Here is a 25,494-nt window from a genome sequence, read left to right as displayed (position 1 = left end):
GCGCATGCATATATAGTGAGGCACGCCAGTATCCATTAAATAAATTAATGTCAAAGTTTTGAATTATATTTGACATTTTCTCCCAATGAGAGCAATCAATTATTTGCGACATGTAGGTGATTGCATCGACTTGAAATTTTACGTTCAGTTTTATCGCCCCAAATTTCCACGTGCCAAATTAATTACTCTCACAAATGGACATTTCTCTTTCCACTGCCTGCTTGGTGTAATTATTTCCTCTGTTATAGCTAAACTATCTACACTCTTTGAAGAAGAGGTAAGCTGTGCTTCGTGAAGGTTTACCCTGGTGTGTAAAATCTCTCTCAGACAAGTGACTTTATCAATATATTGCCTATATTACCCCCAACAAATGAAACGCTAATTAGCTGTGATGTGGTTTTCAGTAAAGAATCCACATGCACATGATGATCTGGCCAAGACTACCGAATCGAGGCAAAGTAAGAATCTCTTACACTATAATGTTAGCTAAATGTAGTAATGAATAATTGGCTACGTTTCTTTAAATTGACAATTCTGGTAGTGTCTGGGGCCAAGTTTTAAATTGATACAATACCTTGTTAGCAAAGATGTCGGCTACAGATGTCTTGCATTTTGTCTACATTGAAGCTAATTATCATTTATTAAAATGAGCGTAAAAGGAGCCGAATATGTTGCTAAAAGCCACTGTGTCCGTGAGAGATTTACATGTATATATAAAAATGTTACACCAGGAAACCCACATGAAACACAGCCCCTTATTTATGTGTTTCTAAAATGCCTATGTGGGGAACTGTATTGAATCATATCTCCGTTGTTTGACCTAGGTTTTTCTGGGTATTGACCCCCCCACTGATGATGGCTCTGTGGAATATGCGCCTTTGTGTGAGCCACTAACGCGTCTTATCTAGGTAGGTTGTATTCAACTTTAACCCTGTGGGTTTGGGCAATTATTGGCTCCGTGTATCATTTTTTATTTCTTCTGTCAAGTCGCGTCGCATTGGGGCTTATTTTGGCTGGTTTTCGCGATAAGACCCATCGGCTCTCCAACAAACTTCTGTAGCGTTTGTCATGTTACTCTTTAGACTGAAAACCCCATGGACTTAAGATCGCAGTGGCATTTCGCATTTCGAGCGATTCTTTGGTGTGTGTATTATCGGAGAGGGTCATCAGTCGATAGATGGAAGGGTAGTTAAACCACAGTCTCGGAAGGTTGGGAATCTCCAGAGATTAGAACAATTGTTAACATCGCTGACAGTAGGAGGAGGCTGCCAGAATTCTACAGCAAAGCATGTATTAAGTATTTAACTGTTTGAGGACTATACGGACTCCGTTTAATATGTACCCAATTGAGTTTAAACATCTCCATTGCAGGGTCGTCTGTTTTCAATGTTATTTGGGTATTATTCGAGTATGGTAGAGTACCGTTGATAATGCATCTTTTATCTGAACGAATTTCGGTTTATATATTAGGTGTTTCTGAAATTGTGTCGATTGACAATAGCTGAATTATTGGCAAAGAACATATTTTCATAGCATATAACAACCAGAAAGTTGTATATCACTAACAAGGAGATGCATGTCCTGTCATCTGAGTATTGCCATCATACGGTCCAGTTAAGATATTTCCTGCCACTTTTGTCCTAATGGGCTCGATGGGAGGTTGCGTATACACAAGACTTTTCGAAGAGTCAGTCACCAAAGCTATGAGGTACTTGCTTTCTCTATATGATAACCCTAGTATTTTGGATTATTAATCGCATTCTTCATCTATCTGCCCTAGTCAGTTTAGAGCACATCAGTCAGTATAGGAAACAGTCAAGGCTATATAGACGCTAAACCAATCTATACATCATTCATGATTGTTAATAATTTTGAATCAAGGCCTTGCATATATATATTCCATTCAGTTGGCACCGTCAGTCGACCCATATACATAAAACATGGACATTTCCATCCATCCATATAGAACAGGTGGTTATTCCATAAGTTACTCAAAGACTACAATTTAAATGATTAAGTAACAGGAAAAACATAGTCAGATTATGTCACTTGGTAAACAATACATTTGTAGATGAGACAATATGCAGAATGAGAATGGTTCTGGAGGGAGGAGGTGGGTCATCCATGTAGATACAGTATATTGTGTATGAGTTGTCAGCAGGATCAATTCTAACACTGCTACATTACTCTTCAGTGTTGTATGCAGTTCATTACATAACGCCTATGTAAGCGTGCTAAAATAAGCTCTGCAATTATACAATTCATAAATATACATCAATTTTAATGTATATTGTTGCTTCTCAGCAACCAATGGTGGCAGCTGTTCATAATGGAAGTCACCAGGAGGAAAAGAGCCTGAGTCTAAATAGTGCTGTACACTACACAATCAGTAGTACAGTCAAAGTACCTTATCGGAGTGAAGTGTGCACCGTCGTCAGGAAATGTGCTCCGTCAGAGAAGACGACCATTTGTAACAAAGTGCACCCTTTGTAATTGGAAGTAGCTATAGCGATAAACCATAGAAGGAAGAGAACTGAAAAGTCCTCCCTCCAAAATCCTAGTCCCTACGGCCAATTAGACCTTTGCATTGTTCCTTAGATGTTAGTAATGTGAGACTATCCTCCTTACACCGTGAATGCTACAGCTCAGTATGCTCACACTGCAATGCCCTCCATCCTCCAGGTGGCTCTGATTGGCGTAATCTAGTGAGCAGGCTACCTGGGGCTTGACCCTGTTCTCGGGGAGCAACCAACCAAGCCTACACCTCCAGGGTTAAAGTTTCTGCATCCTGAAGAGGGTTCTTCTCTCCCTCCACACCGTCCTCCTCTGTCAGTGTATCCCAGATGTCTGAGTCTGAGAGCTCTCTTTCTCCTCTGGTAGTGTCCTCCTCAGGGCCACCGTTGGGATCTCGTCGTCTCTCTCTCAGGCCATGGCCGTGCTGTCTTCACTGTTCGGTCCCTCTCTTCGCAGGCACCCAGTGGGAGTCGCGTTTCGTCCTCCTCTTCAGGCCACCAGCTGGGGTCTCGTCTCCTCCTCTCAGGCCACAATTTGCTGGGGTTCTCGTCTCCTCCTCTTCGGACCACCTCATCTGACTCCAGGTTGTATTTCATTATACAGGGCATCCAGGATGCCAGTTGGTTCTCCATGGCAGGCAGGTAGACCCCCAGTCCCGGTGCATGCCTGTGTTGAATCCTTCTTTCAGTTCACCCCTCTCTCTGGACACCAGAGCCGCGCAAAGCTGCTGTATGATGGCGCTGCTCGGAGGCCAGCTGGGAACGGAGAGATAGAATGTCATAATGGTCTCACACACGAACACACCAGAGTATTTATAGGTTTGTACTTACACTATACTGTTCAAAAGTTTGGGGTCACTTAGAAATGTCCCTGTTTTTGAAAGAAAAGGCACTTTTGTCCATTAAAATAACATTGTTTAATGTTGTAAACTGAACTGTTGTTTGAGTAGCTGGAAACGGCAGACTTTACTGGACAGATGAGGTGCTGCATAGGCCGCGAGCTATCTTCAGCGGACCATCAAGCTTGCGATCCAGGAAGACAGCCGGTCCAAACGTGGTTTTTCCGTTTGTTGTTTGATTCTTACTTATAGGCTAAATATTTGTTCCAAAGTTTTTGTTTTTCTCATATATTTATTTGAATTTTCTTGTTCTCTTCTTTAAAAACAAAGGCTAATTGACTCATTAGAAATCGTTGCGTGTCATTTTTTTCTTTGCAATTCTGTTAGCACACACTGCTGAAACTGTTCTGATTAACAGAAGGCCAATAAAGCTTTGGATTCCCTTTTTTTTTTCTCTTTATTTAGTTAATTTGTGAATACGTAGTTGTTGAGTATGCTGGAGCACTTGACATTACTGTCTGGTAGTTTTGAAATATACAGCGCTCAAAACAATTCGTCCTATTTCTGGTATGTATGTGTTTTAGCATCTGTCTCTACAGTTGAGTGCATACCTATGATAACAGATCCTCACGATGGCAGGGCTCATTCATGCTTTGTAAGCACTATGGAGAATAAATCTGCTCTTATATATCGAGTCATGTGCTGTTTGTTTATATCTAAATTTATTTCGTTTACTCATGTTTGTGTTTCACCCACTGTATTATTTTTCTTTGGATGTTTCGCTTTTTACTCAATCATATGATAGACAGCCACATGAAAGTTACATTCCGTCAATGCATTGGTCTACTTGAGTTAGTTTATTTATAAAAATCAGTTCAATTGAAATAAATTGCTCATTCTTGCTGAGTCTGAAAAAGAATTAATATCTCAATGAGCCCGGTTTAAATAAAAATTCATTAGGCCCTTATCTATGGATTTCATGTGATCTGGGCAGGGCGCAACCATGGGCAGGCGCAGCCCAGCCACTTGGGAGCCAGGCAAACCCACTGGGGAGGTGGCTGGTTTAGACAATCCACAGGTGAAGAAGCGGATGTGGACTTCCTGGGCTGGTGTGGTTATACGTGGTCTGCGATTTGTGAGGCCGGTTGGACGTACGGCCAAATTCTCTAAAATGATGGAGGGGCTTATGGTAGAGAAATTAAGATTAAATGCTCTTGGACATTCCTGCAGTCAGCATGCCAATTGCCACTCCCTCCGCTTGAGACATCTGTGGCATTGTGTGTTGACAAACTGCACATTTTAGTGGCCTTTTTATTGTCCCAGCACAAGGTGCCCTCTTGTGTAATGATCATCTTGTTTATATACGCTTCTGATATGCCACATCTGTTCAGGTGGATGGATTATCTTGGCAAGGGAGAAATGCTCACTTCAGGGATGTAAACAAATTTGTGCACAAAATGTCAGCGAAATAAGCTTTTGTGCCTATGAAAAATTTCTGGAAACTTTTATTTCAGCTCATGAAACCAAAACTTTACATCTGTTGCATTTTATATTTTTGTTCAGTATATATATTATTTCAGTTTGTGGTTGGATATAGGGGTTATATACATTATAAAGAAAACCTTTTTATAACCAATGGCAACACTGCCATGTTGAGATCTAGTAGCCTGTTAGTAATTCGAACTTACTATTACGTGTGCCCGAAGTTTCAGGCTGTTCGCAAATTGCACTGGTCTGGTTCTAGTAGGGCGCGTTTGTGCTCGTGGGTGGCTTAGTGTTTATCCACCTGTGGTGTGGCGGCTGCAGTGTTGTCTCTCAAGTCGGGTCCACTTTGTGGACATTCGAGCCATCTCCCTTGATGGTGGCTGCTCGCCGGGGTGTACAGGCGGTGGCTCTGGGTTGTATACTGTATGATTATCTTTTTTGGCCCTTAGTCCTGTGCACATGGGTGTATGTAGGGTGGTCCCTGAGCGGTGGGGGTCGTTTGCTTCTCTGGTATGCACTGGCGACACCCGCAATCGCCTTGAGAGGAGCGCCTTGCCTTTGCCAGGTGGTGCACTTGGCCACGGTCCAGGGAGATACTCCGACCGACTTTTCCTTTTGCGGCGTCTGTCAGTTTGAGGTTTAGTCACAGCCTTTCTTCACCCGGCTCCTGAGGTTGAGGTTGTGCGCTTCCAGTCCCACCTGCCCCTAGTTTCTGTGTGGGTATTCCCTTCTCTTTGAGGGCTCCCGTGACTGTATGTCGCGGAGGCTTGCGGCTTTTCCATTCTCTCAGCTGCGGTCCGAGGCATCGTAGATTAGGGGGTGCACCTTCTGCGCTTGTTTCCTGAGTCACCATCAATTCCTTTGTTTTGTTGACCATGTGTGAAGTGGCAGCGGTTATTTTCCCAGCACCCAATCGAATGCCTCGCTCGCCCCCCTCCTTTCACGGCTTCTCGTCCTACGTGGGTCCTACCAGCCTAACTTCTGTCTAGTTTGTTGTCGCAAACTTTGATGATCATGAGAGTTGGAAGGCCGTGCTCTGCTTGCAGTCATGGAGAGTGAAAAGGAAGTCACAATCAGGCGCTGCGCACGACGCAGACGAGTTGTAGATTGGTTGCGACGGCCCCCCCCCGGACTCCCTTCCTTGACTCCATCTACAGTTGGTTGTTTTAGACTTACCCCTCAAACCCCTCCTTGACTTCCATCTACAGTTGGTTTTTTAGACTTACCCCTCAAACCCCTCCTTGACTTCCATCTACAGTTGGTTGTTTTAGACTTACCCCTCAAACCCCTCCTTGACTTCCATCTACAGTTGGTTGTTTTAGACTTACCCCTCAAACCCCTCCTTGATTCCATCTTACAGTCGGTTGTTTTAGACTTACCACTCAAACGCACCCAATATCTGCAGTGCTGCTCCTCATCTTGCTGAGTCTCCCTTTGAATTTATAATTTAATCTCAATGTGATCCGCCAGATTCAGAAGCTTGAAAACACCATTAGAAAAAAATCCTTAAACCCCATTTTTGCCTCCCCAGAAAAATGAACATAATTCATGTTCTTATTTTAGTTTGTTTTGGAGTCAGATAACAGTTTCAGTATAGTTTTTCAAACAGGTTTGTTAATTATTTTATTTCCGTTTACTAAATTGTTTTTTTCCTTGATTAGTTTGTTTCAGTTGACTATAATAGCCTTAGTGCACAGACACATGCCCGCCCGCCAAAGTGGACATGATCTTATGTTGGGATACTTTTTCCAACTATAAACTGCTTCCTTAAAAAAAAGAGCTTGAAGACTGATTATCAAGTATTACTCACAGCAAATACACCTRGTACAACCCATCCATGATACTGCCGCAGACTCCGTCCATAAGCATTACCTGAATGGACGAGGGAGGGGAGTGTGTTAGGAATACAGAGGACATTATGTAATACACTATATGACGTCAAACCAAAAGAGGACTATCACCTAACCATTGTGTGTGTGTGTGTACCACGGTGTTGCGATGCTAACTCACCCAGCGCTCCGGGGATATCCCTTTCCCCAGAGTTGACCAGGGACAGGAACTCCTTGAGGAACTTGAGTCCTCGTTTGAGCCACAGCAGGGCCTCGGTGGCTGAGTTGCGGACGCGGGCCACACCGGTCTGCACCTCGTGGACCACTATGGTCTGRAGTGTGGGGAAGCTGCCCGGGTCCGACGACAGCTTCTGGTGGATCTTCTACAGACAGCCACACAGAGAGACAGAAGGACTTGTCGTCATAAAGACAATGTCTGCCGACCAAATGGCACCCTAATTCCCTTTATAGTGCGCTATATGTGTGCCCTGGTCAAAAGTAGTGCACTACATAGGGAATAGGGCGCCGTTTGTTACGCAGCCCCAGCAGTTCTTATAGGTTTCTAAATCTGGTTGGTCGTGTCGTGTTGCCACTTAACAGGTTTACTTGTTCCATGACAACACTGGGAACCATAGCTTGTTATTTCTTGGTGGCGGTAGAGTAAAATACTTCTGTTAAAGCTCAGCTAGTGAAATGTTCCAGTGCTTTATACACACAGCACTGCCTAATGACATATCACTTTCCCCTTCCAGCACAGCAACTGTTTAGAATCATTGTATGAAGAATACAACCGTTTAAGAGTGTATTCTGCCCAACTGAAGAGCTCACAGGGCAGGTTAAGGACCCTATCCCTCTGTCGTGCACTACTTCTGTACTACGCTACCGTATATAGGGAATAGGGTGCCATTTGGGACAGAACCGGTGGGTGTAAAAGTCCATTTGGTCCCATTGTAACTGCATGGAGGGAGGAGAGTCCTCTTGTGGTCATTATAGAGAACTGTTGATACCAGACAGGCTTATACAACATCTACACCCAGAATTTGTTATACTGATTTGAGCAGCTTAAAAAAAAAAAAGTAGGTTTTAGTAAATCTAATCTAACTTTAATTTCCTGTAATGTAAAAATCTAACATTGTTCTAAACTCAAGACAGCCTTTCCTCTTACCTTGATTTGCCCGTAAAATCCATTTTTACTGGACCAAATACTGTGGATCCTAGTTTGTCTGAGGAGAAAGAGTCCAATGTCACTTCAATGCTGGATATTTTTTGTTACACTATTGTTTGTCCTTGTGGGGCGGTTTCACGGACACATATTAAGGCTAGTCCTGGACTAAAAAACAGTTTGACAGAGAATCTCCATTAATGCTTTTGCTCAAGAATGTGTGTTAATCTGTGTCCGGGAACCCCCCTTGGTGTTTTATTCCCCAGTAACCTTTACAAACTGATGTAGACTTCAATAGAAGAGTAAATTGACAAACAACTAAGTATAACATGGAAGAGATCGTAAGCCTGGAGGATCCAGAGCAATGTGTGTAACATACATACATACCAGTATGTCTATAGTTTATCACGTGACATGCATTACGGTGGGTCGATCACACGAACAATGGACAGAGAGAGGGGTGTTGTATGACTTCAAGGTGGATTACACACTCCAGACTCACATAAACACCTCCCAGGAAACCCATCCACTTGATTAGTAAGAGAAGAAATGCCTCCAGTCAACCAGAGAACACATCCAATAGGATGATCAATTAGATGCAGACGAGGAGAGAACAGTATGAACGTGTGAGAGGAGACTGAAGGAAACATGATGGATAGAGCATGACCACCACCAGGTAAAGAATTATTGACAACATGTTTCAGAAAGATGGTATGATTGGAAAAAAAAAAATGAAAAAAAGATGGATGAAGAGACAGATGAGTGAAGTGACCATCACCTAATACAGGCACTATCGCATAGCATGAGTCCAAAAAGGCTTGTGTAGGAATACCACTGTCACCGTCCAGTCTTATATCACTAAATCTAAAGGGAAGTCAGAGAGATCAAACAAGGGAGATATTAGTGAGGTCCAGCATGCGACAACTTTATTTCATTCAATCAAACCAAAACAGAAACAGATACAACCAAAGCCAAAGACAGCCTCCACACAAGACCATGCTGTCAGGCTATTGGGTGATTTGATACTTGTTTTGACTTCTTGTCTCTAACTAAGATACACCTGTATAATAAATATTCTAATGTATCAAAAGCATATCTGCTATGTTCCCCAACCTCTACGGCATTGTTCTAAGGATTTCATTACACTAGTTCTGTGTTCAATGTTTACTGCACTTAAACACGTTAACACGGCTTACATTGTCTCTCCCCGTCATTGGAATACTGTAATATCACAACATCATGGTATGATCATTCATATCACAGTTATTATCATTCATATCACAGTTATGATCATTCAAATCCTATCTTAATGCTGAATAACACTGTTAAAAAGGGGCTTTCAAATGTCATCAAAAGAAAAGAAAGTTAAATGATTACCAAAAAAAAAAAAAAAAATCAGATGAGGGCATCTCTGTAATAGTCATGTGATCAACAGAGAACGCACACCAGTGTAAAACTTGTTATATGTTCAAATGGGTTTAAAAAGTCATAAAACTTGCTCTGTTTTTAACCTAGTCAGTCATTAACAGCAACAGAGTTGGCTAGAGCACAAAGATCTGGGACCAGGCTAGTTCTCCTTTTTGTTTTCGCCAAGGCATGGAAAAAATGACCTTTGCCCTTTCATACCCAAAGCATTAGCATTGGACCTAAACAGTATATATCAGAGTAGCACAATTCGCAGCATAATCTGAACACACTAATACATTAATCTCAATAATAAATACCTCATTGTAATCAACATCATTACAGTACCTAGAATAATATAGGAAATATGGGGATTATTCGATTAGTGTATGTGTTGGCCCTTGTTCTGTCTAGTTACTGCTTGTGAAATATTAGCATTGACCGCAGTACTAAAACACCTACACTCTGGGGTGAAGTTTTCCCGCAGTTACAATCTAGGATCAGCTTCCCCTCCCCAATCCAACAAGTGAAATCTAGGCAAGCCTAAATATCTTATGTTGACTTTCCCGTACCAGTCTAATTGTGCATATTCTAACCAAAACATGCTTAATACAAGTAATTTATCTATTTCAAGATATTTTGCAAAATATTTGACCTTAATACAATGATGTCTATGCGTTCAATATAAGGAAGTTGGAGGTAGTTTCATGAGCAAATGCTAACTAGCTTAGCGCAAAGAAAATGTCTTCCGCATCAGCTAGCATGCTAGCAGATACCCAAGACGTGCAGTCTTTGACTAATGCTACATCGCCAAATATCCCAAACTATCCCTTTAACCATTAGTGGGGGAAATGCAAAACTGACCACAGATCAGCATTCTAGGGTCAAACTTCACCCTACACCGTAAGGTCTAACAGTATGTGTCCCTCCTGCGGTGTCCCCCATACCTGTGACTCATCGTACTGAAGAATGTGTCCACCTGCTCTGTCTCCTCCTCCCTCTCTTTCTTCCTGTGGCTGGGCAGGCTGGGAAGGCTGCTCCTCTTCCAGCTTGGCTTCCTCTTGGTCAGTGACAACTTCCTGTGGTTCTGGGTCACTTCCTGTTCTCTTCTTCCTTGGGTGTTGCTCATTTTCCTGCTCCACCTCTTTGAATTCCTCCTCCTCTTCCTGCTGTGCTGGTTGGTCGGTGGTGTTCTGGGTCAGGGTTTGTGTGGGTGGTTTGGTTAGTGGCCACCTCCTCTTCCACTGCAGACTCCTCTGGGCCCTGTGGTTCTCGCCGACTGGGCTATGTTCTGTATGGCACAGAGACACACACACACAGCATGTTAACAAATGTTCTGTTCCAGTTGGCATGCATGAGCCATAGCAACTGGCAGGCGAAACCCATTCAAGCAGAAATTGTCAATTCCATTTCAAGGAGAACTCTAAACCACTACCTTAAAAGTATCTAGGTGTGCCATATTGTGAAAGAAGCACTTTCTAAGTTCCACATTTATCATGTGCCAGTGATACATCTAGCTTCGTACATTGGGGTCCGTTATTTTAATCACGTTAAGATAAATATAATAAAGCTCTGGGCATCCATCATTGTCTCCCACTCTAGAAGACATTACTATTACCAACTTCAGCTGGTCCTCTTCTACAGAAACTATATAAGAATTACTTTATCCAACTTCAGCTGGTCCTCTTTCTACAGAACTCCAGAAGACATTACATTACCAACTTCAGCTGGTCCTCTTTCTACAGAACTCCAGAAGACATTACATTACCAACTTCAGCTGGTCCTCTTTCTACAGAACTCCAGAAAGACATTACTTACCAAACTTCAGCTGGTCCTCTTTCTACAGAACTCCAGAAGACATTACATGTACCAAACTTCAGCTGGTCCTCTTTTCTACAGAACTCCAGAAGACATTACATTACCACTTCAGCTGGTCCTCTTTCTACAGACTCCAGAAGACATTACATTACTCAACTTCAGCTGGTCCTCTTTCTACAGAACTCCAGAAGACATTACATTACCAACTTCAGCTGGTCCTCTTTCTACAGAACTCCAGAAGACATTACATTACCACACTTCAGCTGGTCCTCTTTCTACAGAACTCCCAGAAGACATTACATTACCAAACTTCAGCTGTCCTCTTTCTACAGAACTCCAGAAGACATTACATTACCAACTTCAGCTGGTCCTCTTTCTACAGAACTCCAGAAGACATTACATTACCTCAACTTCAGCTGGTCCTCTTTCTACAGAACTCCAGAAGACATTACATTACCAACTTCAGCTGTCCTCTTTCTACCAGAACTCCAGAAGACATTCATTACCAACTTCAGCTGGTCCTCTTTCTCAGAACTCCAGAAGACATTACATTACAATTTCAGCTGGTCCTCTTCTTACAGAACTCCAGAAGACATTTACATTACCGTAACTTCAGCTGGTCCTCTTTCTACAGAACTCCAGAAGACATTACATATACCAACTTCAGCTGGTCCTCTTTCTACAGAACTCCAGAAGACATTACTTTACCAACTTCAGCTGGTCCTTCTTTCCTACAGAACTCCAGAAGACATTACATTACTAAACTTCAGCTGGTCCTCTTTCTACAGAACTCCAGAAGACATTACATTACCAACTTCAGCTGGTCCTCTTTCTACAGAACTCCAGAAGACATTATTTTACCAACTCAGCTGGTCCTCTTTCTACAGAACTGTGTGTATGTGTAAACGTACACGTACATTTGAAAGGGCAAGTGTATTTAAATGAGAGACCTGTTGGGGGTGTTTGGGTGGTTCTCTCAGGGAGCGTGTCTGGCCGTCTCGTTGGTCTGGTCCTCTGCTCCACAGTCAAGGCTCTGGTTGTCATGTGTTACAGATCCTCCTGAGATTTCTTTACACTCCCTGTGTCTGGAGACAAGACAATAACCCCCTACATCCCGGAGAACAAGACAATAACCCCCCACATCCCGGAGAACAAGACAATGACCCCCCACATCCCGGAAAAACAAGACAATGACCCCCCCACATCCCGGAGAACAAAACAATGACCCCCCACAGAGTTATCATGAGACATATCTCGGAGTTTCAGCAGTTAGTGGACATGTAACAATTCATGGAAGATGGAGATAAGGGAGTGCTGGTGTATAAGGTTGAGAACGTGAGCAACAAGTTAGCTTCAAACCAAACTTCTGAAAAGAGAGCCACCTACTTTTCCTGATTTGATTGATTGACAGGTTTGACCTGTGAACAAAGAAAATAGCACATTAGCCAAAGACAGAGAGTATGAAGAAAAAACGTTGGCTAGCTAAGCTCATGTGTAGAATCACGGTCGTCTTGCACAAAACGGAGCATGTGCAGGCGCCAAATCAAAAGGTAGTCCTTCGATAGATAAGTTGTTTTTGACAAAAATGAAAACATCCTTTTGTCAGGGAGGTTGGAGTAATAACATGTTAAACTACTTAAGAATATTGGCTCCAATCTAGGGTGAGCCTTTAGATTTCGAGAAAATTAACAACTAAAGAATCATTTTCCACTTCTCTCAGACTTTTAAAAACGCCAAATCCCTGCCTGGTCTGTTTGATCTGTTTCGAAAGCGTTCCAGAAGTCTCACAATGTTGCACCTCTGGGTTTAGAAACTCTTAGGTCAATATGGATCTTACGTGTCATTTCAGAATCAAACCTAGAATTGCCCTTATACCCATAGAATTACATAAAATAGAACCCTCAAATGGACATTGCACTGTAGCAACATAACTAAACACTGCCATCTGTCAGGATTTAAACTCTCTCCACAGATAGAACAATGAGACAGCTATTCATCTGCCATCTGTCAGGATTTAAACTCTCTCCACAGATAGAACAATGAGACAGCTATTTCATCTGCCATCTGCAGGATTTAAACTCTCTCCACAGATAGAATAAAAAATGGAACAGCTATTTCATCGGGTGTATAAATGTGAAGCATCCGGTTGGTGTTCCACTCACACCAAAGTACGGTGGTGAGAGGAAGCCCCAGCGGCCGGCAGTGGGTGAAGACGGAACGAGATGGATTTTGGCCGACATTCTGCTCCTTTTCATCAATTAAACATTTGATTAATATACAGTTCTGTTACCAAAACTAAAATATGTTACAAACAAGTGGACTAAGCTTTGTAGACTTTACTGTTTGCAAAGTTTAAAAATTGTTGTTACTAGTAGGAGTGCAAACTCAAATTGAGTTTGGCACATGCTGACCACCATTCAGTGTAGGCGTTCCCTAATGCAAATATGCAAAGGATGCTAGAACGCGCCAATAGGATCTCGCTAGTTCGTGCTTGCTCTGCCACCTCTTGCTTGTTCTGCCACATTATGCATCATTTGTTACCCATTTGAAAACGAGGGCTGTGGTCTATCTTGGTTTAGTTATAAAAAACCTTGGTATCTCTAGCGTACCTGGTACCTTCTGGTTGGGTTATGGTTGCCACGGGAGGTGACCCGGGTGGAGTCTTTGTGGCCTGGTCTAGCTGAAGGTGCGGTTGGCGATCAGCATGCACTCCTCCAACGTCCAATTGATCTTGATGAAGGTGGTGCATGTAGACTTCACCATGGTGCCAGGTCTCCCCAGCCTGAAACAGACACACAGATATATACACAATCATCAACTCCTAAAGCAGATTGCTTATGCCATTGCTTATTCCCTTGCTTGTACTGTGAAAGTGACTGGCCATTTGCATAGCAACATAATCACTGGCGATTCAAACAGAGCATACGTACTGAACTCAGTGAGAAAAAGTTATGGTTGCACAGAGAGTAAATAGGCCATCGAAACCTCACCCCGCCCTCTGTCTTACCTCCTCATTCCCTCACTGTCCTTGATCTGGTTAACTTGCTGGAGGAAAGGTCACAGTACAGCCTCAACTCTGACATCTTGGTCTTAAGAGCCTCTGTGTTCTCCTGGTGCTCTGATGGAGAGAAGAACATGTGATGTCACTTCTTGAAAATATCCTTGGTTTGTGTTATGTGAATATTTAAGATGAATAAAGATCATATTCTCTGCATACATTCCCTCTCTATAATACACAAATCAGTGTTCTGTTGGTGCTCTCTATAATACACAATGTCCAGTGTTTCTGTTGGTGGCTCTCTATAATACACAATGTCCAGTGTTCTGTTGGTGGCTCTCTATAATACACAATGTCCAGTGTTCTGTTGGTGGCTCTCTATAATACACAAGTCCAGTGTTCTGTGGTGGCTCTCTATAATACACAATGTCAGTGTTCTGTGGTGGCTTCTATAATACACAATGTCCAGTGTTCTGTTGGTGGCTCTCTATAATACACAAGTCCAGTGTTCTGTTGGTGGCTCTCATATAATACACAATGTCCAGTGTTCTGTTGGTGGCTCTCTATAATACACAATGTTCTGTTGGTGGCTCGTGGTTGATGGTCACTAGACTGGATGCTGTATGTTACGGATTAAGCTCATACTGTTGATAGTGATTGACGCCAGACTGGAGGTACAAGGACTAAACACACTGATTTATATTGTGTTGTCTGAAACACTGTGATTCTGTAGAAGCTGACAGTCACTGCCTTTTGTTTGGACTTCAACAAGCCTTCTGGGCTGGTGTTTACAGAACAGCTGTCTGCTGATTAGGATTTAGTCTCAGAGAAGGCCAGGTAGACATTTCCTCTGCTGCTGTGCTGGAGGCTATAACTTGTAATAAACAGGATTGCTTTAACTGAGACTGCTCTTCTTTTGTTCACCTGGAAATTCATTTTACTGGTTACATCCCAAATGACACCTCTATTCCCTATTTAGTGCACTACTTTTGACCAGGGCCAATGGGCAAGTATGTGCACTATATGGGAATAGATGCCATTTGGGATGCGGAGGTTCTCACTTACTTGCTGTAGATCATCAACTAGTCAGCAGCGGAAAACAATTTTTTTATTGAGCGGGGCCGGAAAATAATAAAAAATAATTTGTAGACTGAAATTGATTCGCAAGAATCCCCAAAATATATTTGACTAAACACATAATCATTTTCAAACCTTGCTTACATTTATACGATCACATCTCTATTATGCGGGGGAATACTTTGGACATGAGACTGTAAAATCGGTTCCAACAAATAAACACCTTGTTTTGGGGTTTTTTTGCTCAGAAAAACTTGGGTGATTTTATTGTCCCTCCCTCTGTTGTGCCAGCCTAGGTGAGGAATATAAACACATTCATTTCATGAAGTCAGTTGGAAAGCTTTTAACAGGTCACCCATGTAGACCTACATGTCCATGACAGGCACCAGGCTACAACAGGTAAAACCAAGCCAAATTAAATACCCACAYAACAGCATGAAATCGTGTTTCACTCAAGCTATTGTGTGTTTTCAGACTTGTTTGGAGTAACCCAAAGCTATCACCTTACCTTTCTCTCTCTTGGTTCGGTTGTCTGTCAGGCAGGCCTTTGCAGATCCCAACGCGACCAGCCATTTCTGCCTCTCCGCTGCGTTGATGGCTCTGAGGTAGAAGTACTGTTCTCCAGGGATGGTCAGGTCAACCCGTGTGAAGTCAGAGGAGTGGACTAGCAGGGAGAGATGGTGGAAGAGAGAGAAAGACAGAAAGTGGGTAAACCCCAGTTAACAGCAGACTCAAGGGTGTAGGACAGTGGTTCCCAACCTTTTTTGGTTACTGTACCACCAACTGAATTTAGCTCTGCCTGGAGTACCCCCTCATGTGTATTTTACCAGTAGGTCTATGGTCTCATGAGTCTTCTCAAGTACCCCTGTGGATAGGCCAAGTACCCCAGGTTGGGAACCACTGGTGTAGGAGACATTTTGGCAATCATATGTGGTTGTTATGTTGTCTATAGTTTGTCTGCCTTTGTATATTCCACTTAATTYGTACACTAGAGCGGTTCTATATGTTGGGTCATGGGTCACATGTATATAGGCACACAGGTAAACAGGAAGTGGGAAAGAGTTTTTCAAATGGAAGGTTTGGGACTAAAACAATATAGACTAAGCTTCAGATAGGCTACACCCTACTGAAGAGTCAATCTAGTTCAAAGGACCGCAACAGTTAGCGTGTTGTCATAATACAGGCCACTGTGTCTTTACCAAGCCAATAATAGCTACCAAGTACCAACCTTGTATTTCACACACTGAGATCTTGATGCTTCCCTTGCATCCTTTCCAGGAATCCTCTTGCGAGTCATAGTAGGACAAAGTCCCTCCTTCCAGTACAAACCAGCGAGGCTGCCAACCTGGAAAAAAGGATGTTGATAACTATRACCACTGTGAAAAACAACTTTCACTATTCATTGTAACCTGTAGTAGCTAGCTAACAGAGCAAGACATATAACCATATGACTCAGTGCCAGGTCCAATTTTTGACAATTAGCTAACTAGCTAGCTAAGGTTAGATCATGTTGTTTTTCTGGCTGATTACTTGTCCAGCTAGTTGTGTTAGCTATACAGCTACAGAATCTGATTCAAAGCTGACTTATTCAGAAGCTCAGTTAGCTGCTTAGTTTCCTACATACCACTTATGTAATTTGTCCCTTGTATAGGATTCCTCCTTCTTCATCTGTTTCTGAGGTTCATTACTTGTTTATTAGAACAAGACGCCGGCCACAGCTGATCCTGGAGACTCAATTGAATTACCAAGTAAGATTTTCGGAAATAAAGGACCCGTTTCATTTGGATACGACAGAAAAGTCGTAAGTCATACATGAATGGGATTCCAATGTGATCGCGTGAGATCCCGCCCAGTTTATATGACGTCAAATGGATTTGCGTTTTAGGGCCTGTGGACGTGACAATGTGGAGGAACTATGTATGTCCTCCAATGAACAGAAACTATTTAGAAATTGGGTGCGGCTTCCAAAAATTCTCTCCAATCGCAAAAAAGGTGGTCTCACAAATGAACAAGGGAAACATTTTGCAAGTACCCTCTCAGTTTGCTGCCAGTAGCTATCAAGTTGTCTAGACTCCATTGCAGGTTTGTTGCACACTTTTCCTGTAGTGAACTTGTTTGTGTACTTGTGTGTGATTCTTCATCCACCAGAAAGCACTGAAATGTTATCTCCTATATTTTGGTCCATTTTTTGTGCTTTTTATATATGATGGCGGCTAAACTAGACCAGGAGGTTGAAATTGGTTGTTGATAAACCATTTGCCTGCTTCAGGAAGTCGAAATATGGAGACATACTTCTTGTGCACTTCGAGGGATTCTGGAGAGCAATGGCACCATGTTTCAGATTATTTTACATCTGGGTTACAGAGATTAGGGGTTGTTATTGATGGGTTTTATGTTCTCTCTGTGAAGCCTGAAGGATAGAGTTTGAAAAATCTTCAGGGCGGGTTGTGGGGCCGGCAGGTAGCTAGTGGTTTAGAGCGTTTGGGCCAGTACCGCGAATAAGGCAGAACAACAGAACAAACGAATCCCAGCGGTATGGTGTGGTAATTTGACTGTATCCTGTCCATAATGACTGTATGCGGTTACATGCGTGACTCAATAGAAACTCCTTATTACCTAGTCAGACCAATAGTCAGTTGCACGTGCATTATTCTTAGTGAAGCAAACGATCTTTATACTTTCTCATCCCACTGCCATTGCTCCGCACAATGTTAGCAGGTGATACCACCGAATTGACATACATTTGTCTACAATGATTTTAAATAAAATCATAAACCTTACACAGATTAGTAATATTCAGTGTTTTTGGTATATAAAGAACTCTCTGTAGATTTCCGAGTGTAGTTCATAGTAGATAAGCTACCTTTTTTTAGTACCATAGTAGAGATACATGTGCCTTGATAAAGGGTTGCGAATATTTGATTTGTCGGTGGGTCAAGCCATGGCTATTATAGAACGTATAGGCAAACATTCATCACAGTCATTCCTAAGAAATCCTGTATTTTGCAGCACTGAAATAAAATCACTTTTTCTATCTAATATCTCTCAGCAGTTAAGACATTATGTCCGGATAGCGCTATAATTTATCCTTTTCCATTCTAGTGTTTTTATGATATACTCCTAGTGAATATATGCCTTCGCCTATATCGCTTAAAATTCAATTGGTCCGGAATAGGTGTGGCCAAAATAGTTTGATAGATACCCTCAAAGACATAATTATGTCGCCTTCCATTATAATAAAAAGAGGAGAGGCATACTTATTATTACGTACAGGTATATATATATTAATTGACTCTTAGTTTCAATTTGTAATCAAGTACGCGGACAACCTCTCTTTGACTTATTGCTCGTCTTCATCTCATTTCCATTATATAAGTTACCGTAACGAGCGATAGGCACGATCCCTTGCCTTTTACTCTCGGAAGGAAGTACAATGATATCGTACCGTAGCACTGTAATGCAAGCTCTCAGGACAAATCAGTCTCCAGTCTGATCCTATAACTAAACTTATTTTCTCTCGTCTCTTTCTTCTGGTTTTCAATCTCCCTCTTCCCTCCCGTCTCCCTCACCCCATCCATTTCCTTCCAGAAGTTAGACAGATTGAAAGCTAACACATCCTCCCCTTATCACGCTCCAATATGCCACCATCTGATATACATCTGCTGTCTGGTACTTTCCATTCAGTGCGCCTAATCAGTATTCACTTTACTATCACAAGGCGCCACAGGCGTGACTAGATCTTGCTAGTCGTGGCTGTAGCTCTATCTCGCTCTCTGATGTCAGGAAAAAAGGGCATTGCATAATTCTATCCCAGCTGATTCCTCTGTGTGACATTGTGGTTGACTTCTCAACTAAGCTTAATGAGTGCTGTACTCAAGAATGCTCGTATCTGCCATTACTCTCCTTCATAAGTCACTAGCGCAAACTTGTAGCTCAGAGAATAAGCCAGAGCGGCCAGATGCGCTTAGTTGCATACTGTCTCTAGTGCCTGCTCGTGATGTAGATATGGACCCTGATTTACTCATGTACTTGGGTGCATCTGGTTCATGTTCTCAACCCTATTTTCTGTCCTGGCACTGTGCCAAGTTGAAGTCTCTTATGTCAAAGTTGTGTCCTTTAGCACTAACATCTAGTCTCATTCTAGGCAATCATCCTCTCAATGCCATGATCCTGTCCGACTGTTTATTCATAGGGGTACTCATATGTCAATCACTAGTAGTTCGTTTGCGTCATTGACTATTTCCATCCTGCTCATACTCCACCCTTCGTTTTTCCTCCTAGGAATCCTTCTGTCAGACGTTTCCAGCAGGTTTACCTCTACAGACTTGCTTACCTCGCATTCTTTCCAGTGTACGAGAGGAAATCCTGGGGTGCGACTTATTTGAGAGTCATATGCGCGTCGAACTTAGCTGGATAAGATTGATTAGGTAAGACTGCATGCCTATATAAGACATGCACTGGTGTGAACTTGATAGAGCTGCTCATCTTCGATCATTTACATGTTGCTCTCATAAAGAGGCACAAAGCTCCTGTGATTACCATCGTTTCGATTTATTTCACAAACATATAACCCCTCCTCTTCGCCTCCTCCGTCCAGTTGATTACTTGCTCGGTTGCGATAATAATAAGGACAATTTCACCACACCACTCAGAGGACCTAGCAACAGAACAATGTGACAGGATGCTACTCATTTATTAGGTGTGGTTACGAGGTTATGGCGGATCCATTGATCTGTCTAGAGAAACCAGAATAAACCTGAGAATCTGAAACTTCTAAATGTAGTTTAGTGACGTAGGTGTAGGATGTTGACTTTCATAGGTGCTATGTAGTTATGAGTAGGACCTTGAATGCAGTTATCCTCGTCTACCTCTAGTCTGGCATGTCTCCATTAGCCTCTCACGTGCTGTCTTGCTTCTGAGCGCTTCACCCAGTCTTGAAGGTCTACCCTCACCTCATAAGTCTGCCATATAAGTCACACCCTCGAGTTGTAATATGACTATTTTATGAGTAGACTTTTGCTTAATGGAGTTGTGTCTGACTGCGGGATATTTGATTGGATATCATACCTCAGGAGCAGACGAGATGCGGAGATCAATAGTGGATACATGACCTTCGAGAAACAACAAGATAGACCGGTACTCTAGATTTTCGTTCATTGTTTTCTCTCTCGCCTCATGCCTTTCTGAGATGGATGGTGCTGAAAGTGGCAAATGTTTGAGCTAGCAGCAGTATGTAGTTCTGGCTGTTTAGGGTTAAGTTTTTTATAAAACTTTAAACATTCTCCTATCTGTCCCTTTCCAATTACTTGAGCACACTAGAGCTACCGATTATACTCTCAGTTATAACATTCACTACTTACCTAGCACCATACATACTTTACTCACAATTAGACATATCTTCCGGCTCACGTGCATCTCTGTGCCGACTCATCTCTCCTATTACTGGAATGCCTTAACACTCGGGTTGATTCGATGTTAGCTATGCTGTTAACCTATAAGTTAACTCGATATGCTACATTACATTGTCAGTGCTGTGAAGACTCAGGATGCTTTTATCGAGCAGCTGTGTATGCTATTCTCGAGGTTACAAGTGCCGCGGCCAACAAGAGATATCATCTGGGTTGCTCAATTGGCGGTGCTGGACGAAAATGATAATGGTTGCTGATGTGAAACTATGGATCGAGACTCGGAAGAAGCAAAGTTAGAATGAATAAAGATGTTGCTGAATAGTTCTCGCGCTCCGATAGGGAGGATGTGTTACGCTTTCAAATCTGTCTACTCTGTGAAAGAGTGCCAGATGAGAATTGGGATGTAATGGTGTAAATGACAGTGCCAGGACATGATTAATGGTTCTAATGACAGTGCCAGGACATGATAATGTTGCTAATGACAGTGCCAGGACTTGTACTGGCTGACTGAGACGGACCTTAGTTAAGTGAAATGTACAGTATAAAGGAATGATCTGGTTTCCCTTTTTCAACTCAAGATTTCACACAAGAAGTACATATGTATTGCCCCGTTGCTCTGTGTTAATCTGCTTATTCACCCGTCGTTACAGATGGTGTGAAAAGAGTGGGGGAACAATATGTTGTAGGAATGGCTTCTGTGCAGCTTTCTCACTGTCAAATTGTTTCGCTCCAAGTACAGCAAGGGAGTTGTTTACACTTTGGGTATTAGTATTGGAAACAAAGAAAGGCTGCGAGCGCCCTCTAGCTGTTTCATCCTGTACTCGTATCAGGTGAGTGCACTGAGGTTGCCGTTGAGTGTAAGGGTTAGGGTGGCACATTTGAAAACCTGGGCCCAGTAGTAGATGTGCGAGATTGAGGGAAAAAGTAAATGTAAAACACTTCTGAGACTGAGACTAGCATTGAAATACAGAGATGTAGGTATCAGACGTGACTCTCCATCTGAATGAGGTATATAATCGTACAATTGTGAGCATATCTTTTTCGTGGTCGGCTGACAAAATATCTATGTCAGTAATGCTTCTATAAGCTTTATCATAGTTGTGTGATTACTTTACTGATACAAACTCGTAGCTAAGAGAGCTCAGTGACTCCCATCACTATTCTATACCATCAACTTATTATATTATATATGCTCTTATCTCTTTGATAACTTCATGAAGGCTAACTTTGATTACTTGATACCATACATGTAAAACATTTTATCCATCACAAAGAACATTACGACCTAAAGAAAAAGAGCATTTAATGTATTCCAACATGTAATGCAAACGAAGATTCATATGTATGCCTTCTCTGATTATGTTTAAAAATTATCGCTGCCTTACATAGTTGGGCTTATGGATACATGTCATTCGCTGTGAAGGACTCTAGGCTCCAATATATATTTATATACGAATGTGTTCTTAGTGGCTCTAAGGAGCGAGACTCAAGGGTGACACAGTACTCGGACCAAGAGCCGTAGTTTAGTGTGCATCAGTATGTCTCTCTACTGCACAGCAATTGGTGCGTTTGAGTATTTGTGGTTTATCTTGTTATGTTGTAGCTCTCTCAATATGTCTCTGGTTTCTGTGCGGTTCGCAATCATATACACTAGGCTACCTTGCCGCCCAACCGCCCTGAAGATGTCTCTTCAAAGCCTTCCTTCAGGCTTTCACAGAGAGAACATAAAACCTCAACATTAACAAACACCTAAGCTCTGTAACCCAGATGCTAAAATAACTCTGAAACATTAACAAGTTCGCTACTTCCGAGACACAGTCACCAATCTCTGTCGACACACAAAGTAGAACGCTATGGCATACCTTCGCATAATTATGTCGAGCTCCTAGAGAAGCAGAGCTCATAAGTAGAATGGTTCATTAACTCATCAGAAATCCTACATATTCACGCTTGTTCAGGCAGTGAGTGATTTAGACGACAGTTACGAAGATTTTTAGAGACAGTAACAAGTACACCCAACTAAAAGATAACGGGAGCCATAAATATATTAGAGTAACATTATCAGTGCTTTCTGTGTTAGCATAGATATATATCACTAACCAGACTTTACACCAAATACTAAGTGAATACTCACTACACGCGCCGTTCTAGTATGCATATCGTGTGGCGACCATAGATACGTGCATGTGAAGCTCCTACTATGATCTATTGGTATCTGTTTAGATGTCCACACGTGTCTATTGATTATAGTCGTGACGCAGCTCAAGTAACTCGATAGAAGGAGTACTTTGGCTAAACTAGTGTATTCCTTGTGTGACTCTTGTCCGGGAGCACTATTCTTAAGTCCGTTGGTCTTGTTTGGAGGTTGGCAGCAGAGCTCGTGATATATGTTTGGAATAATGAGCCCAACACTGTGAATTCTAATTAGTAGATATTATCTGTGACCCCTCAATCAATGGAGAGCAGATCAATTTTTACCATTGTGTCCTCTACCTCTCTCGATACTGCTCAATCTCTAGCGCATCAAGTCCCCTACCAAAACAGTGTGAAATCCAAGATGTTAGAATCGACATTCATAAATTAGAGCTAGCAACTCTCTCGCTCTCGTAGCAGATTCACGAGGCAACTCGGAAATCGCTCTGATTCCATCTGATGTGACTCTATACGTAATTCCTCTGTTTTCTTGTCGTAGATCGCGATAGTATAAGACAGTGCGGTCCCCTTTAATTCCGAAGAATGTGTAAACGTGTGGTATGTTCTCGCAATGGTTTTTTCCTTTCAAAGAGTCCTTAGGGAAGCGAAGTCAGCTGTGGCTGGAGGCGGTGATTGTTCTAATAAACAACAGCTACATGAACCTCAAACTCATTACTAATTGTAGTAGGACTGCGATGGGAAAATATCCTTCAATACTCTCAAGTAGTCAGGTGCAGTAGGCCTCATAAAAGTGTTTTGTGAGAGAAATGACACTAAATATAATATTCCAGCATCAGATTTGCGTTCTTCAGCTGCGTATTTATAGGCAGACTTTTTGTAGTCTCAAGTGATTATGTCTCGCTTAGCGTAGACTTACGGTGAGACTATATTACGAGGTACATACAAGAGTATCTCTCAAGTCATAGGAAAATAAACAACAAGTGATTTTAATCCTTATGGATCGACTGTGTACTAGCTTATATAGTGTGATGCAATTAGATTCAATAGTATGGTGTCAGATCGATGTGGATCCTGTCTTACTCTCGCTTTTGTCTGTTGTCAGCATAGACTACATATGCTCAACTCTGCAGTTGACTATAGTGACTAAGTTGTTTTTCATCTAAACGTCGTCTTAGTGTCCAACATATCACACTAGTCCTTGATGTTCAGCACGCATCGTGTTTTGCGTGCTCCTCATCAGTTTGCTTGGGTGTACTGTGAGGAGGGACTTTGTCTACTGTAATATGACTCGCACAGAGGGGTGCCTGGGAAGGGAGTGCAAAGGGAGCAATTTTGTTGTGGGTTTTTGTTTGTCCACCGCCTCTTGAGGATTGACCACATCTCTCCCTCCAATGGATATCTCAGTGTCGCTGTGGAGTATAATATCCACAATGGTCCTTTGTACCTCTCTCGGCTATCGGTTTGTTGATTGTATTATGGGATTGGAGAGCTTACCCGACCCTACTCCTCAGTCAGAGTCGCCGAACTTTTGATTATGCAAAATCTCATAGGAGAGGGGCTGGTGCCCAAGACTCTCTCTGAACATCACCGATAGAGCCTAACATCTCTGACAACTCCAAGCATTGATTATGCAGAATGGCTGCATCAGTCCTGAACTTGAGGGCCCGCAGGATCTATTGACTCTAAGGGCTAAGCTGTCATGTAAGTCCACAACTCTTGATCTCTAGGAAGAGTCTCTTGCACAACATACGCTGTTACCTTGTGCGCATCTCTCAACACTGCAAATATTGAATCTTTGATCAACCTCTCTTATTCCTCCGTTCCACTCCGTATCGTCAATAAAAGGCTTTGACAATTATGAAATGCTCTGTAATTGTTGTTAGGTAGCATGCGATAGGCACTACAGTTTCACTAAGGTAAACATGGTGCATGACTCTATATATACTCGAGTGGTACTGATAAGTATAGCATCGCACTAAGAACAGTGCGAACGTTAAGTTGTGCGAGAAATCGAATACTTTCGCTGATGATTACGTTCGAACTTCTCCTGGTTCACAGAGGGACCTGATAATCAGTGTAAGTATGTGTGATGCATTTCATAAGGGCTCTGTGTCACTAATTAAGTGTTACAGAGACAACTCCCTATCGACTACTCAGTTGATGCTTAAGTCTTTGATATATAGTGCACCAAACACTCGTCAGATCTACGATTGCTATGCCTCTGTCCAATCTGTGTGGAGACTGCGTTTAACGTGCTCTCGCTTAGGACAAGTTCCCCTTCCTTCCAGTAACAAACCAGCGAGCTGCCCAACCTGGGAAAAAGGATGTTGATAACTAATGACCACGGTTGAAAACACAACTTTCACTATTCATATCGATACAGAACACTGATGGTAAAGCTGCTAAGCTGACTCCGACATGAGAGCTCACTCATATCCTTACTTATGACAAACTCTCGCAGTGCCATTCTCACTTAATGATTGAACTTTTCTTATCATGGTGTAATAAATCTATGGACATTGATAAAGCGACGTGAATGTGATTGACTAAGGTGTTTATGGTCTCATTGCATCGGGTTTAGTCATGCTAGTCTTTAGCATTCAGCTCTGGACGCTATATAGCGTTACTAGAATGACGCCTCCCGACCCTTGACAACGCTATTAGGTTGGGTCCCGAACTTGGACCCCATATAATTCCTCGTGCCAAAGTCTTTCAGATACCAGTTAGCTGCTTAGTTTCTACATACCACTTATGTAATTTGTCCATTGTATAGGATTCCCTCCATTCTTCATCTGTTCTGAGGTTCA

At 42.2% G+C, this 25,494-nt stretch overlaps 1 protein-coding gene across 1 annotated transcript in view; it reads right to left on the bottom strand.

The window, feature by feature from the left end:
- Nucleotides 1-25,494, bottom strand: part of plekha8 (pleckstrin homology domain containing, family A (phosphoinositide binding specific) member 8) — a 29,762-nt gene extending 4,268 nt beyond the window's left edge. The window contains 18 exon segments of the mRNA XM_070440541.1: nucleotides 6,648-6,709; nucleotides 6,848-7,056; nucleotides 7,838-7,889; nucleotides 8,607-8,692; nucleotides 10,180-10,230; nucleotides 10,232-10,419; nucleotides 10,421-10,491; nucleotides 10,494-10,523; nucleotides 12,001-12,049; nucleotides 12,051-12,135; nucleotides 12,437-12,468; nucleotides 13,641-13,729; nucleotides 13,732-13,823; nucleotides 14,036-14,168; nucleotides 15,634-15,789; nucleotides 16,354-16,470; nucleotides 25,434-25,454; nucleotides 25,457-25,494. Of these exon segments, the coding sequence (XP_070296642.1) occupies nucleotides 6,648-6,709; nucleotides 6,848-7,056; nucleotides 7,838-7,889; nucleotides 8,607-8,692; nucleotides 10,180-10,230; nucleotides 10,232-10,419; nucleotides 10,421-10,491; nucleotides 10,494-10,523; nucleotides 12,001-12,049; nucleotides 12,051-12,135; nucleotides 12,437-12,468; nucleotides 13,641-13,729; nucleotides 13,732-13,823; nucleotides 14,036-14,168; nucleotides 15,634-15,789; nucleotides 16,354-16,470; nucleotides 25,434-25,454; nucleotides 25,457-25,472 (1,539 nt within the window). The 5' untranslated portion in view covers nucleotides 25,473-25,494.

This window comes from Salvelinus sp. IW2-2015, unplaced genomic scaffold, assembly GCF_002910315.2.
Source record: "Salvelinus sp. IW2-2015 unplaced genomic scaffold, ASM291031v2 Un_scaffold2638, whole genome shotgun sequence".
NCBI classification, from domain to species: Eukaryota; Metazoa; Chordata; class Actinopteri; order Salmoniformes; family Salmonidae; genus Salvelinus; species Salvelinus sp. IW2-2015.
This window is presented reverse-complemented; position numbering and strand designations above follow the sequence as displayed.